Consider the following 14,040-nt stretch of genomic DNA (forward strand, 5'->3'; position numbering starts at 1 on the left):
AGAAATTTCACTTCATCCCAGTCCAAAATGGCCAACCCCTTATCCTGAAGCGGTGCCCCATGTTCTGAAGTCTACAGCCAGGGGGAATAGTCTCTCAGCATCTACCCTGCCAAACCCACGGAGATTATTATACATTTTAATGCGATCACTTCTTTTCTTCAAAATTCCAGACAATACAGGCCCAGAGTACTTGATCCTTCCTCATAGGACAACCCTCTCACCCTAGGAAGTAATCTAGTGTGTCAGTTATTGAGTAGCTCTGTGCAAGCTCTTGCTGGGCTTCATGTCTCGATGACTCATTCCTTTGTTCAGCTGTCAGAGAAATTCCATTCCCCAGCCCCTTGAAAGCTGCTCAGCTCAGTGTCACCCCCGCTATTCAACACCCTCAATCTTCAAGCCTCCATAGGAGGCATGAGTGGGAAAGGGGTGAAAATTACAGCTTCTCAGAACAGGAAGAGGTGTTTTTTTTAAAAAAAAACAAATAAATGTTTCTCCTGCATCTGATTCCTCCTTTTTCAAAAAGGCAATGACCCTATCTGGAGTCATTGTGTTCAGTACCGGGCACCTTACCTCAGGAAGGATATTGTTGGAAGAGGTGCTGTGCAGAATCACCAGAATGATACTGGAGCTAAGCAGGTTAAATTCTGAATCAGAGAATGGTAACAGCTCAGAAGGAGGCCATTCAGCCCATCGTGTCTGTGCTGGCTCTCTGCAAGAGCAACTCAGCTAGTGCCAATCCCCACCTTTTGCCTGTAGTCCTGCAATATTTTCCCCCTTTCAATTGCTTCTCCAATTCCCTTTTGAAAGTCATGATTGAACCTGCCTCTACTAGGCTCCCAGGCCATGCATTCCAGATCCTAACAACTCACTGAGCTAAAGAAATTTTCCTCATGTCACTTTGGGTTCTTTTGCCAATCACCTTAAATCTGTGTCCTCTCTGTTTCTCTATTCTTCCCCTAATGGGAACAGTTTCTCCCTATCTACACGGTCTAGTTCCCTCATGATTTGAACACATCTGGTAACAGCAACTATTCCGAATTCCCTCAAGTGCAGATGAAGGGGTGAACATATTGAGATGTTTAAGCTTGTTATCGATAAAGAAATAGACAAGTTGCAAAAAAATGTTTTGGACTGGGGGGAGAGCGGATCTTAGTGAAATAAGGGAGGATCTAGCCAAGGTAGACTGGGAACAGCTACTTGTGGGGAAATCTACAGAGGAACAATGGGGGGCATTCAAAAAGGAAATGGGGAGGGTACAGGCTCAACATGTTCCCTCTAGAGTGATAGGAAGGAGTAACAAGCCCAGAGAACTACGGATGACCAGAGATATTCAGGATATGATGAGAAGGAAAAGAGAGATTTTTACAGGTACAAGGGAAGCAAATCAGCGGAGGCATTAGTGGAATACAGACAGTGCAGGGTGGAGCTTAAGAAAGCAAGTAACAGAGCAAAGAGGGGATATGAGAAAGCTCTGGCTGGTAAAAGTAGGGAAAATCCCAAGATATTCTATAAGTATATCAATGGGAAGAGGATAACCAGGGAAAGAGTAGGGCCCATTAGGGACCAAGGGGGCAATCTATGGATGGAGTCAGAGTGCATTGGTAGAGTGTTGAACGAATACTTCACATCCGTCTTCACCCAAGAGAATGAGGATGAAGATATGGTACTCGGGGAGAGAGACTGCGAGGTTCTTGAGCAAATTGACATAGGGAGTGGCAAGGTATTGGAGGTGTTGGCAGGCTTAAAAGTGGACAAATCTCCACATCCGGATGATTTGTGTCCCAGACTGCTGAGGGAGGCAAGGGAGGAGATTGCAGGGGCTCTGACCCAAATTTTTAATTCCTCTCTGGCCACAGGGGAGATGCCAGAGGACTGGAGAACAGCTAATGTGGTTCCTCTATTTAAGAAGGGTTGCAGAGATAAGCCAGGGAACTACAGGCAAGTGAGTCTCACGTCAGTGGTAGGGAAACTATTGGAGAAAATTCTGAAAGAGAGAATCTACCTCCACTTGGAGAGGCAAGGTTTGATCAGGGATAGTCAGCATGGCTTTGTCAGAGGGAGGTCATGCCTAACAAATTTGATTGAATTTCTTGAGGAGGTGACCAGGTGTGTAGATGAGGGTAGCGCAGTTGATGTAGTTTATATGGATTTCAGCAAAGCCTTTGACAAGGTCCCACATGGGAGACTTATAACGAAGGCAAATGCACATGGGATACAGGGTAATTTGAAAAGGTGGATTCAAAATTGACTTAGTTGTAGGAGACAGAGAGTGATGACAGAAGGATGCTTTAGTGACTGGAAGCCATGTCCAGTGGCGTACCACAGTGATCTGTGCTGGGTCCCCTATTATTCATCATTTATATAAACGACATAGATGACTATGTGGGGGGTAGGATTAGTAAGTTTGCAGATGACACAAAGATTGGCCGGGCGGTTAACAGTGAGGTTGAGTGTCTTGGGCTACAGGAAGATATAGACAGGATGGTCAAATGGGCAGAAAAGTGGCAGATGGAATTTAACCCTGAAAAGTGTGAGGTGATACACTTTGGAAGGAGTAATTTGACAAGAAAGTATTCAATGAACGACATGACACTAGGAAGTTCTAAGGAATAAAGGGACCTTAGTGTGTGTGTCCATAGATCTCTGAAGGCAGAGGGGCATGTTAGTGGGGTGGTGAAAAAGGCATTTGGGACACTTGCCTTTATCAATCACAGCATAGATTACAAAAGTAGGGAGGTCATGTTGGAGTTGTATCGAACCTTGGTGAGGCCACAGCTGGAGTACTGTGTGCAGTTCTGGTCGCCACATTATAGGAAGGATGTGATTGCACTGGAGGGGATGCAGAGGAGATTCACCAGGATGTTGCCTGGGATGAAACATTTAAGTTATGAAGAGAGTTTGGATAGACTTGGGTTGTTTTTGTTGGAGCAGAGAAGACTGAGGGGTGACCTGATCAAGGTGTACAAGATTATGAGGGACATGGACAGGGTGGTTATGGAGCAGCTAATCCCCTTAGTTGAAGGGTCAGTCATGAGGGGACATAAATTCAAGGTGAGGGGCAGGAGGTTTAGGGGGGATGTGAGGAAAAACTTTTTTACCCAGAGGGTGGTGATGTCTGGAATGCGCTGCCTGGGAGGGTGGGGGAGGCGGGTTGCCTCACATCCTTTAAAAAGTACCTGGATGATCACTTGGCATGTCATAACATTCAAGGCTATGGGCCAAGTGCTGGTGATTGGGATTAAGTAGATAGTTCAGGTGTTTCTCATGTGTCATTGCAGACTTGATGGGCTGAAGGGCCTCTTCTGCACTGTGTGATTCTATGAAGATGATTGAAGAAGCTGATAGGGTTGATAGAGAGAAACTATTTCCTCTGATGGGGGGAGTCCAGAGCAAGGGGGCAGAACCTCAAAATTAGAGGCAGCTCATTCAGGGATGATTTCAGGAAGCACTTCTTCACACAAATGATATTGGAAATCTGGAACTTCCCCACCCAGGCTCCAGGAGTCAACTGAAACTTTGAAGACTGAGGTTGTTTAGATTTTTGTCGGGTAAGAGTGTTAAAGGATGTGGGGCAAATATATGTGAATGGAGTTCAGGTACAGGTGTCCTGTCATCTCAATGACAGGGATTCAAGATGCTGAATGGCCTTCCTTCTGTTCCTATGACCAGCCTAGTTGTGGTACAAATTCCTGATTCTCTCCCACCCAAAGCACTTTCACCTGGCGGGGTTTTTCTTTTGGTGGTGGGGAGGGGTCAGTGGGGGTGTTGCCATAGCAGGGAAACTTAGGGTCAATTCAACTTCAGCCCGTTACACAGGGCTCAGAGGTCAGCAACATTTCCCTGCTGCAATTATAGCTATGACCACTGGGGGAGGAGGGCGCTGCTGTCTTTGAAGAGGAGTGGTAAGAAGGCACGAGCTGGTTTTGGGGATGGTATGGTATGAAGAACGCAAATTCAAATCCCGTCAGTTTGAGTATTTAAATTCAATTTTTTTAGTTTAAAATCAGTCTCAGTAAAAATGACCATGAAACTGTAAGATTGTTGTAAAAACCCAACTGATTCTCTCCCTCTATGTCACTCCAGTCCCACACCAACATGGTTAACTCTCAATGCCCTCTGATGTGCAAACCACTGGCAGGGTCACCACCACCTTCTCAAGGGGCAACTAGGGACTGGTAGTAACTCCCACATCCTGAAAAGGAATTAAGAAACATGTTTGGGGGGCTTTCTTAACCAGTAGTACAGATCCTTAAAGTCTTAGCCAATCAACTTGGAGATCATTAGGGTGATGAAGGGACAGGTATCATCTCACCATTTCTACTTCCCCCCCTAACTTCTCCCAATATAAAGACACTTCCAGAGCCAACAAATTTGTCAAAAAAATGTGCAAACCAGTGCCCAATATTGGACTGCACTGCACCATGCATCCCAGAATGCACTGGGTAAAAATGGCCACCATGGTGACCATACAATTGGGAAATGCGCAACTGAGCAGACACCGAGATGAAGAGGGTGTTAATGAGGATTACGTTCTTCAGATCTTACATTCTGCCGTGAAACACAGGACTTAAATCCATAAACTCACACACCGTGCTTACCTGCTCCCGCTCAGCCAGACGTCTCTCCTCCTCTCGTTTCAGCCTCTCCACCTCCTCATATCGCCTCCTCTGCTCCCTCTCCTGCTGCTTGCGGTGCTCCCGGTCTCTCCTTTGTTGCTACAATGCCAACGAAAGTAATGTAGAGTGAGAGTTGGTGGGTTACTGGGAAGGGTGTTAACTCTGACTGATTATTTCCCATATTCCCCACCCTCACCTCACCGCTCTCTATATCCCCACGGGTACTGAAGCTGGCTGTGATATGAAAGCACCTCTCTCCAGTTACTCCCCTTCTGCTCCCCTACTGCAATTAAAACAGTCACCAGGTAGTCATGGAACCTGGGGGCGCCTAGATCCCGGAGACAGTCTCAGAATAAGAGGCAGGCCATTTAAGACTGAGATGAGGAGGAATTTCTTCACTCAAAGAGTGGTAAATCTTTGGAATTCTCAACCCTAGTAGGCTGTGGATGTTCAATCATTGAATATGTTCAAGACCGAGATCTACAGATTTCTAGATATTAAAGACATCAAGGGATAATGGGATCGTGCAGGAGAATGGTGCTGAGGTAGATCAGCCATAATCCAACTGAATGGTGAAGTAGGCTCAAGGGGCTGAATGGCCTACTCCTGCTCCTATTTCCTACATTCTCATGTGTAGCAGGGTGACAAGACACCCTGGTTTTGCCGGGACAGTCCCAGGTTTTCATCAAATGCCATGGTGTCCCAACAATTTTCTCAAAGTTGTTCAATATAGGCCAGTTTTCAGCTTTCCCCTTTTTGGACAACCTTTAAACTCTGTCAAGAAGAACAGAGCAGTGACAAAACACTGACTAGAATGTAAACTGAGATGATACAGGGCTGGGCAGAGGGGGAGGAACAACTGACAGCTGACCCGAGGGAAACAACCCCAGCTGGGCTTGCGCTCAGGGAACTCTTGCAAGATCTGTCCGTGCCACTCTCCAGCGTGTGGCGTTGACAGTGTAGCCCTTAGCAACCATAACTATTTGATGGAGGGGTGTGCAGCTCCAGGTAAAAGCGCTCAATGAGGGAGCTGGGCAGAAACAGCTTGGTAATATACTGGAGTGGGGCACAATCGCACAGACTCTCGTATCCACTTAATGTGAAACTTAATATTACTGGGAGCTGGTCAATGTGTCCTAGTTGTATCCTTCCCTTCCCCCCACCCCACCCCCACTAGGACTATCTGTACCTTGCTCGTCCTGCTTTCTACCCTTAATGTCACCATTAGCACATTCCTTAGATAATATCACCACCGTCAACACCTCTTTGTCCTTTTGTCTGTGACATCTTTTGGTTATCTCCACCTATCACTGGCCCTCTATCCAGCTCTACCTGTCCCACCCCCACTTAAACCAGCTTATATTTCACCTCTCTTCTATTTTTCCTTAGTTCTGGTGAAGAGTCATTCGGACTCGAAACGTTAACTGTGTTCCTCTCTGCAGATGCTGTCAGACCTGCTGAATTTTTCCAGCTATTTTTATTTGTGTCTTTTGAAAGTTTGGTCATCCTACAGTGTAGTGACTTAGTTGTGGCAATCCTGTTGTGTGAGATAGTTACAAAAACAACAATAACTTGTATTTATATAGCATCTTCAACATAGGAAAAGGTGCCAAGATGCTTCAGAGGAATAATTATCAAACAAAATTTGACACTGAGCCACATAGAAAGATATTAGGAGAATTGACCAAAAACTGTGTCAAAGAGGTGGGTATTAAGGAGCATTTTAAAGGAGGAAAGAGGCGAAGAGGTTTAGGAAGGGAATTCCAGAGCTTAGGGTCTAGGAAGCTGAAGATACGTCTGCCAACAGTGGAGTGATTAAAATCAGGGATGAGCAAGAGGTCAGGATTGGAGTTGTTCAGAGATCTGAGAGGGTTGTGGGGCTGGAGGAAGGGATAGAGAAGGGGAGGGGGGAGGCCATGGAAGGATTTGAAAGATGAGAATTTTAAATTGGAGGCGTTGCTTGACTAGAGCCAACGTAGGTCAGCATGCACAGGGGTAATGGGTAACAGGACTAGATACAGGTTAGGAAAGAGGGCAGCAGAGGTTTGGATGAGTTCCAGTTGATCAAGGATGCAAGGCAAGGAGGTCGGTCAGGAGAGCACTGAAACTCTCATGTGCTTCAACTCTGAGTCAAAGAGCAGACATTATGGCTGAATTTGGAAACAGGGGTGAGGGGCCCTGAAAGTACTGGCGCCTGGCAACGTGCCGATTTCAAGACAATCCCAATGCCGGCAACATTCACCAGGCACGAGCATGTTGGGTCAGGAATCCTGCGCGCATTCCCATTGAGGCCAGTTAACGCTGTTTAAAACCTCGTTAGGAGCTTGTCAAAGCTGGAACTTTAAATTCTTTTTTAAGGGGGTGTGGACAGGTGACCTGCACCTTCAGCAGTGACCAATGGAAGGAAGACTGGCAAAGAATGAGGAGCCAATGGGTCGATTGACTGGTGAGTATTGTAGCATAGGTTTCCTTTCTCTAAGGTTAGGGAGTTAGTATAAGCAGCTGGGGAATTAAAAATGTCACTCTTCAAAACAAAAGGGTCAAGTAAAATATTGAGTTCACTTCCTTATATTTAAGTGATGTAAACAGAAGGGAGGTAAGTAGTGAGAGTGTTTTTTTTTAAGCAGGATGGTTTAGTAGTAGCGGTAAGGTTTATTATTAAATGGATAGAGGAATGGCAGGGCAGCTCGGTCCTCTTGAGTGCAAATCCTGTAATATGTGGGATCTCCACGACACTTCCCATATTCTGAATAACCATATGTGCAGAAAGTGTCATCAGTTGCAGCAGCTCATACTCTGGTTTCAGAGCTGGAGCAGCAGCTGGCATTACTGTAGCACACTCGCAAGAGCTTTGAGCACAGCATATTTATAGAAGTGGTCACCCTGCAGCCTAAAAGTGTTCAGGGAGAGAAGAAACGAGTGACCACCAGCCTCGTGGGCTGCATGGCCTCCTTCTGGGCTGCGCGATTCTGTTTGATTCGAGGGCACATGCGCATCAAGAACTTGGCACAAACTACCTGGTTCCAGGCTCCCTCCGAGTGGAGTTAAACCATAAACTCAAGGTGGTTAAGATGTCTCTGTAAAGTCTGGGTGAATGGGGTGATCCTTCTTTGTAAGCCCAACAAGGAACTCACAGTTTAAAGCAAGGCCGAGAGTAAAAGGAGTCGACACTTTCGAAAGTGAGCAGGTGAGAGAAAGATATGGTGAAAAGCTGGGTTGAGGTAGCTCTGGGAGGAGACTTGTGTAGAATATAAATGCCAGCACAGATTAGTTGGATCGAATGGCCTATTTCTGTGCTGTAAATTCTATATAATGTTATGTAGTAAAATAATGCAATAGAATTCTGTTCACTAGAAGTGGAGTCTGAATGACAGACCTCCCCCGAGCTCCAGGAAGTGATGGATTCTGGATCAGAAGCTTCAATCCATTGCAACCAACTGATTCTCATCAAGGGGGCAGCAGCGTACAAGAGTTTAAACACAGAGATAAAAACAAAAAAACTGCGGATGCTGGAAATCCAAAACAAAAACAGAATTACCTGGAAAAACTCAGCAGGTCTGGCAGCATCGGCGGAGAAGAAAAGAGTTGACGTTTCGAGTCCTCATGACCCTTCGACAGAACTGTCGAACAGTTCTGTCGAAGGGTCATGAGGACTCGAAACGTCAACTCTTTTCTTCTCCGCCGATGCTGCCAGACCTGCTGAGTTTTTCCAGGTAATTCTGTTTTTGTTTAAGAGTTTAAACATCTCATTCACCATCTTCCAAACAAAGCAACACCCAACTTTTCACCTCTAACACACGGTGGTTCATTCCATCATATCCAAAACCAAATGGGGAGCAGCCGTGTTGAAGAGGAAGACACCCTCGCAGGCTTCCTGTCACCAAACTCAACTCATTCTGAAGCATTAAAGTCTCTTTGTAAGAGAGCCTGGAGCAGGGTGGAGGTGGAGAGGAATTAAACAGCCCATGTCTGGGTCTGTTGTAGGTTAGTTGAGAGCAACTGACTGGCATAACCTCCACCAAATCTTTATAAATCACGGGTTAGGCCCCAGCCAGAGTATTATGTCCAATCCTGGGTGCCACACTTTGGGAAAGATGGTGAGGTTTTGGAGACGCTGCAGATATGGACTAAAACGGTCCCAGGGATGAGGGAATTCAGTTAACTGGAGAAGCCAGGGTTGTTCTCCTTTGAGCAGAGAAGGAGATCCAATAAAATTCATTCAAAATCATGAAGAAGCTTGATTAAGGTGGATAAGGAGAGACTGTTTCCAGTGACAGGAGGTTCAGTATCTGAGGACACAGGCTTAAGGCAAAGAAAAAGGACAATAGCAAAGTCAAAAACATCAACTGTACTCTTCTCCGCCGATGCTGCCAGACCTGCTGAGTTTTTCCAGGTATTTTTTATTTTGGACAATAGCAAAGGCTTTTTTTTCAAAGTAGTGAGCTTTGTGATCTGGAACACAGTACCCGCCAAAAGCAGGTTCAATAGTAAATTTCAAAAGGGAATTGGATAAATATTTGAAAAGGAAAAACCAATTGCAGGGCTGTGGAGAAAGAGTAGGACAGTGGCACTAATTGGATAACTCTTTGAAAGAGTCAGCACAAATTATGGGCCAACCGGTCTCCTCCTGTGTTGTGTGATCCTATGAGTCTACAGTATGATTAGTCAATAACTCCATTATCGTTCTATCATGCGACTACGAGGAAGGTAGAAAGCGAGTTAGATGGGCTTTAAATGAATTGAGTGGCACCCTTCTGTTCACTGAGTTAGGTAGGTCAGAGTCTTTTCCTTTATTTCCCAGCATTGCAGCCACGAGGAGGCTTAGAGAAAACAATAAGGACGCAAGCTCATTAGTAGCTTTGTTTATTCCTGCACACAAGCCACAAGCTTCCCTTGCGTTGGTCTTGGCTGACTCAGCTGTTCACTCCATGCAGTCATATTCGTACTGAGACAGGAAGCAGCCATTCATTCCCTTCCTGCCGGATTCAGAAACAACAGTCTCATTCAAAGCGACCAAGCACTTGCCAATATAAAAGGTAACGTTTCCATCAAGCGCCAAGCCCAGCAGCTCACCCTGCCACTCAATCGCATAATTCTGTTCAAGTGATAGTGAGAAACTGTTATGAATCAAGAGAGCATCAAGAACTAGAGGGCAAAGATTCAAAATAATTGGCAAAAGGAGTCTATGTGATGTGAGGAAAAAAATCTTTCACCCAGAGGGTGGTTGGAGTCTGGAACAAACTTCCTGAAAGGGTGGTGGAAGCAGGTTCGATCGAGGTATTCAAAAGGGAATTGGATTGCTCCCTGGAAAGAGAGAATGTGCAGGGTTACGGGGATAAGGCAGGGGAGTGGGACTAGGTGGAATGCTCCTTCAGACAGCCAGTGCAGAGTCGATGGGCCGAATGGCCTCCTTTTGCGCTGTAAAGATTCTGTGTCACTGAAGTGAAGATCAGCAAGAGGAGGAACCCAGAGCCAGAGGATAAAACAGGAACAACAAACGGACAGTAAATTTAAAACATACCTCAGCTTAAAAAAGAAACTTGTTCAATGAGTGAGAAGGACATGAATTTGATCAACTGGTCCCAGGGATGAGGGAGTTCAGGTATGTGAAGAGACGAGAAACTGGGATTGTTCTCCTTCCAGCAGAGGAGGCCAAGGGATTTAATAGAGGTGTTCAAAATCATGTTTGTCTCCATGGAATTCTCTTCCCCAGAGAGCAGTGGAGGGCCATGAACTATTTTTAAGGGTGAGTGAGACAGGTTCTTTTTGACAAGTAGTAAAAGGGCATAGGGGGTCAGACAGGAAGGTGGAGCTGAGGCCTTGTCAGATCAGCCACGCTCTTATCAAATGGCAGGGCAGACTTGAGGGACCAAATGGCCTACTCTTGCTCCTAATTTGTTTGTTTGTATGTATGAAGGTAATTTTTTTAAAGAGTAGATAGGGAGGAACAGTTTCCATTGGTGAGAGAACCAGTAGCCGGTTAGGGGTATGGAAACAGGATGGTTATATTACTGGACAAGCAACCCAGAGAGGCTCAGACTAATGAAAAAAGAAGAAAGGTTTGCATTTCTCTAGCTCTTATCGCAACCACTGGACATATCTGTCGAAGGGTCATGAGGACTCGAAACGTCAACTCTTTTCTTCTCCGCCGATGCTGCCAGACCTGCTGAGTTTTTCCAGGTAATTCTGTTTTTGTTTTGGATTTCCAGCATCCGCAGTTTTTTTGTTTTTATATCAAAGTACTTTACTGCCAGTGAAGCAGTAAATTTCAAATGTTTCAATGCTGTAACGCAGGAAACGCAAAAACTCATTTTGCACAGCAAGATCCCATAACCAGCATGAACATAACAACCAAGAACATAAGAAATATAAGCTGGAATAGGCTATTCAGCCCATCAATACGATCTTGGCTGATCTGATTGTGGCCTTAACTTCACTTTCCTGCCCATCTCCCCTAACCCTCAGCTCCCTTGTCTATCAAAAATCTATCCAACTCAGCCTTGAATATATTCAGTGACCCAGCCTCTAATACTCATGGGGAAAAGCAATGTGATAATGACCAGATAATTTATTTTTGTGATGTTGATAGAAGGATAAATATTGGCGAATGGTCTACCAGCAGCTACAGGATTGACCTGACCTTCACTTGAAAGCCCACCCAAGCAGTTTTCTGGGGAAAATGCAGCAAGAATTAGCGCCATTAAGAGATGAGTCTGACTGCTCCCCCCCAAACCCTGTTACCTCCTCCAATCTCCGCCGCTGCTCCTTCTGCTCCTCAATGCGCTTCTGCCGTTCGGCCAGCAGTTGGCGCTTGTGCTCCTCGTTCTCCCGCTGCTGCTGCTCCTGGAGTTGTTGCCTTTTGAAGGCCTCTGACCTTTCCTTGTTGGCCAATTGCAGCCGCAGGAAGTCTCGACGAAGGGTGGACTCTCCGGGCAGGTTCACGATGGAGCTGCATGTTGGGGGTGGAAACCGCAATAGTTAGATCTTGAGCCATCAGGGGAGCTGGAAGCAGACAGCCATGGGAGCCTGAGAACCTTGCGGCTGGGGTGGGTATCTGAGATGAGGCCCAAAAGTGAGCAACTATCTGTTCCCTGACCTCAGTGAGGGTAACATTCTATAAATGGGCTTCTTTGCACATTACAATCACATCTGTGTTAAGAAGGAATTTGATTTCTATAGCACTGTTCACAAGCTCGGTATCCTGAAGCTCTTCCCAGGAATGAAGCACCTCCTACAGTATAGTCGCTGCTGTAATGGAGGAAATGCAGGAGCCAGATCTGTGCACAGCATGATCCCACAAACAGTGATGAGGCAAATGACCATATCGCCTGTTTCAGTGACATTAATTGAGGGACATTGGGGAGAACTCTCCTGCTCTTCTTCAAAATAGTGGCCATGGAATCTTTTGTATCCAAGTGAAGGGGCAGACAGGGCCTCAATTGTCCACCCCATCTGAAACACGGCACCTCTGACAGTGTAGCACTCCCTCAGTACTACACTGGGAATGTCAGCTTAGATTACAGGCTTGAGTCTCAGGGACAGATATTAAGCCCACTTTCTGACGCTGATGAGAGGCTGTTACTGACTGAGCCACCGAGACACCAGGGACAAAGAGGCAACACAAGTTTTCACTTCCATTCAATAAAAACTCAAATAAACAGTCGCTTACCTTGGTTCTCCAAATTCATGGTCCTCCTCCTCTTCCTCACTCCCACTGTATTCGTATTCTGTCTCATCTGAGGTAATCAGATAAGGTCATACATTATATTAGTTTTGACTCACCAAGGCTCCTTAGACAGCACCTTCCAAACCCGTGACCACTACCACCAAGAGGACAGGGACAGTAGACACATGGGAACACCACCTTCTGGAAGTTCCCCTCCAAGTCACACAGCATCCTGACTTGGAAATATATCACCGTTCCTTCACTGTGGCTGGGTCAAAAGCCTGAAACTCCATTCCTATCAGCTCTGTGGGTGTACCTACACCACATGGACTGCTGCGGCTCAAGAAGGCAGCTCACCACCACCTTCTCAAGGGCAATTAGGAATGGGCAATAAATGCTGGCCCAGCCAGCGAAGTCCACATCCCATGAAAGAATAAAAGATGCAACAACATCTTGTATTTATATAGCGTTTTTTATGAAGTAAGTGTCCCAAGAAAGGGAGGGTTGTAGGGGCTGGAGGAGGTTACGGAGATAGGGAGGGTTGTAGGGGCTGGAGGAGGTTACGGAGTTAGGGAGGGTTGTAGGGGTTGGAGGAGGTTACAGAGATAGGGAGGGTTGTAGGGGCTGGAGGAGGTTACAGAGATAGGGAGGGGTGTAGGGGCTGGAGGAGGTTACAGAGATAGGGAGGGTTGTAGGGGCTGGAGGTTACGGAGATAGGGAGGGTTGTAGGGGCTGGAGGAGGTTACGGAGATAGGGAGGGTTGTAGGGGTTGGAGGAGGTTATGGAGATAGGGAGGGTTGTAGGGGCTGGAAGAGGTTACAGAGATAGGGAGGGGTGTAGGGGCTGGAGGAGGTTACGGAGATAGGGAGGGTTGTAGAGGCTGGAGGAGGTTACAGAGATAGGGAGGGTTGTAGGGGCTGGAGGAGGTTACAGAGATAGGGAGGGTTGTAGGGGCTGGAGGAGGTTACAGAGATAGGGAGGGGTGTAGGGGCTGGAGGAGGTTACAGAGATAGGGAGGGTTGTAGGGGCTGGAGGAGGTTACGGAGATAGGGAGGGTTGTAGGGGCTGGAGGAGGTTGAGGAGATAGGGAGGGGTGTAAGGGCTGGAGGAGGTTGCGGAGATAGCGAGGGTTGTAGGGGCTGGAGGAGGTTACAGAAATAGGGAGGAATTGGGCCAGGGAAAGTGTTGAATGTGAGAATAAGGATTTTAAATAAAGAGAGGCTCTGCCAGTATTAGAAATTTGAAATATGCTTAGAATAAATATATATTTGGTATAAAATACATTAGATAGTCCTTTAGGTTTTGCATTACTGGAAACTGCTTATGGTTTTGCTTCTCCAGAAACACACCAGCAGAATTATTATTCTTAGGTAATGACAGCTGTAACTAGCCTGAAAAGGGTCCTTGGTCAGACAAGTCCACTACAATATTGGGAGAGCAACTGGATAGTTGCTTAAAAGCAAAAATAAACATACAAAGCTGTGTTAAGATTTTCATTAATTATTGCTTAATTAAGATGCTTGCTGAAATGTGAAAGTTCATTAGTGTGTGGATGTAGAATAGAAGTTACTTTAGTGAACAACCCTATAGCCTAATGAGGAATTCAACCACTTAGACTGGATAGCCATTTTATACAGTTCATTGACAGACCTTATGTACAATATAAATCAATGATAACAGTGTAAATAATGGAGCCCCTGAAGGTGTCCAGGGATGAGGTGGAAGGGAGTTATAAATGTAGTTATGGGGAACAGACTA

General features: G+C 45.9%; 1 protein-coding gene across 6 annotated transcripts in view; it reads right to left on the reverse strand.

The window, feature by feature from the left end:
* Positions 1-14,040, reverse strand: part of LOC121289917 (TRAF2 and NCK-interacting protein kinase-like) — a 348,329-nt gene that overhangs the window by 91,846 nt on the left and 242,443 nt on the right. For 5 of the 6 annotated variants that reach the window (XM_041209918.1, XM_041209938.1, XM_041209930.1 and 2 more), the window contains 3 exons: positions 12,286-12,352; positions 11,358-11,565; positions 4,599-4,715 (listed from right to left, as the gene is read on the reverse strand). In XM_041209918.1, coding sequence (XP_041065852.1) covers positions 4,599-4,715; positions 11,358-11,565; positions 12,286-12,352 — 392 coding nt within the window. Of the gene's footprint in view, positions 1-4,589; positions 4,716-11,357; positions 11,566-12,285; positions 12,353-14,040 lie in introns of all 6 variants that reach the window. The other variant, XM_041209908.1, reaches the window with a different exon arrangement.

This window comes from Carcharodon carcharias, chromosome 2, assembly GCF_017639515.1.
Source record: "Carcharodon carcharias isolate sCarCar2 chromosome 2, sCarCar2.pri, whole genome shotgun sequence".
Taxonomy (NCBI): Eukaryota; Metazoa; Chordata; class Chondrichthyes; order Lamniformes; family Lamnidae; genus Carcharodon; species Carcharodon carcharias.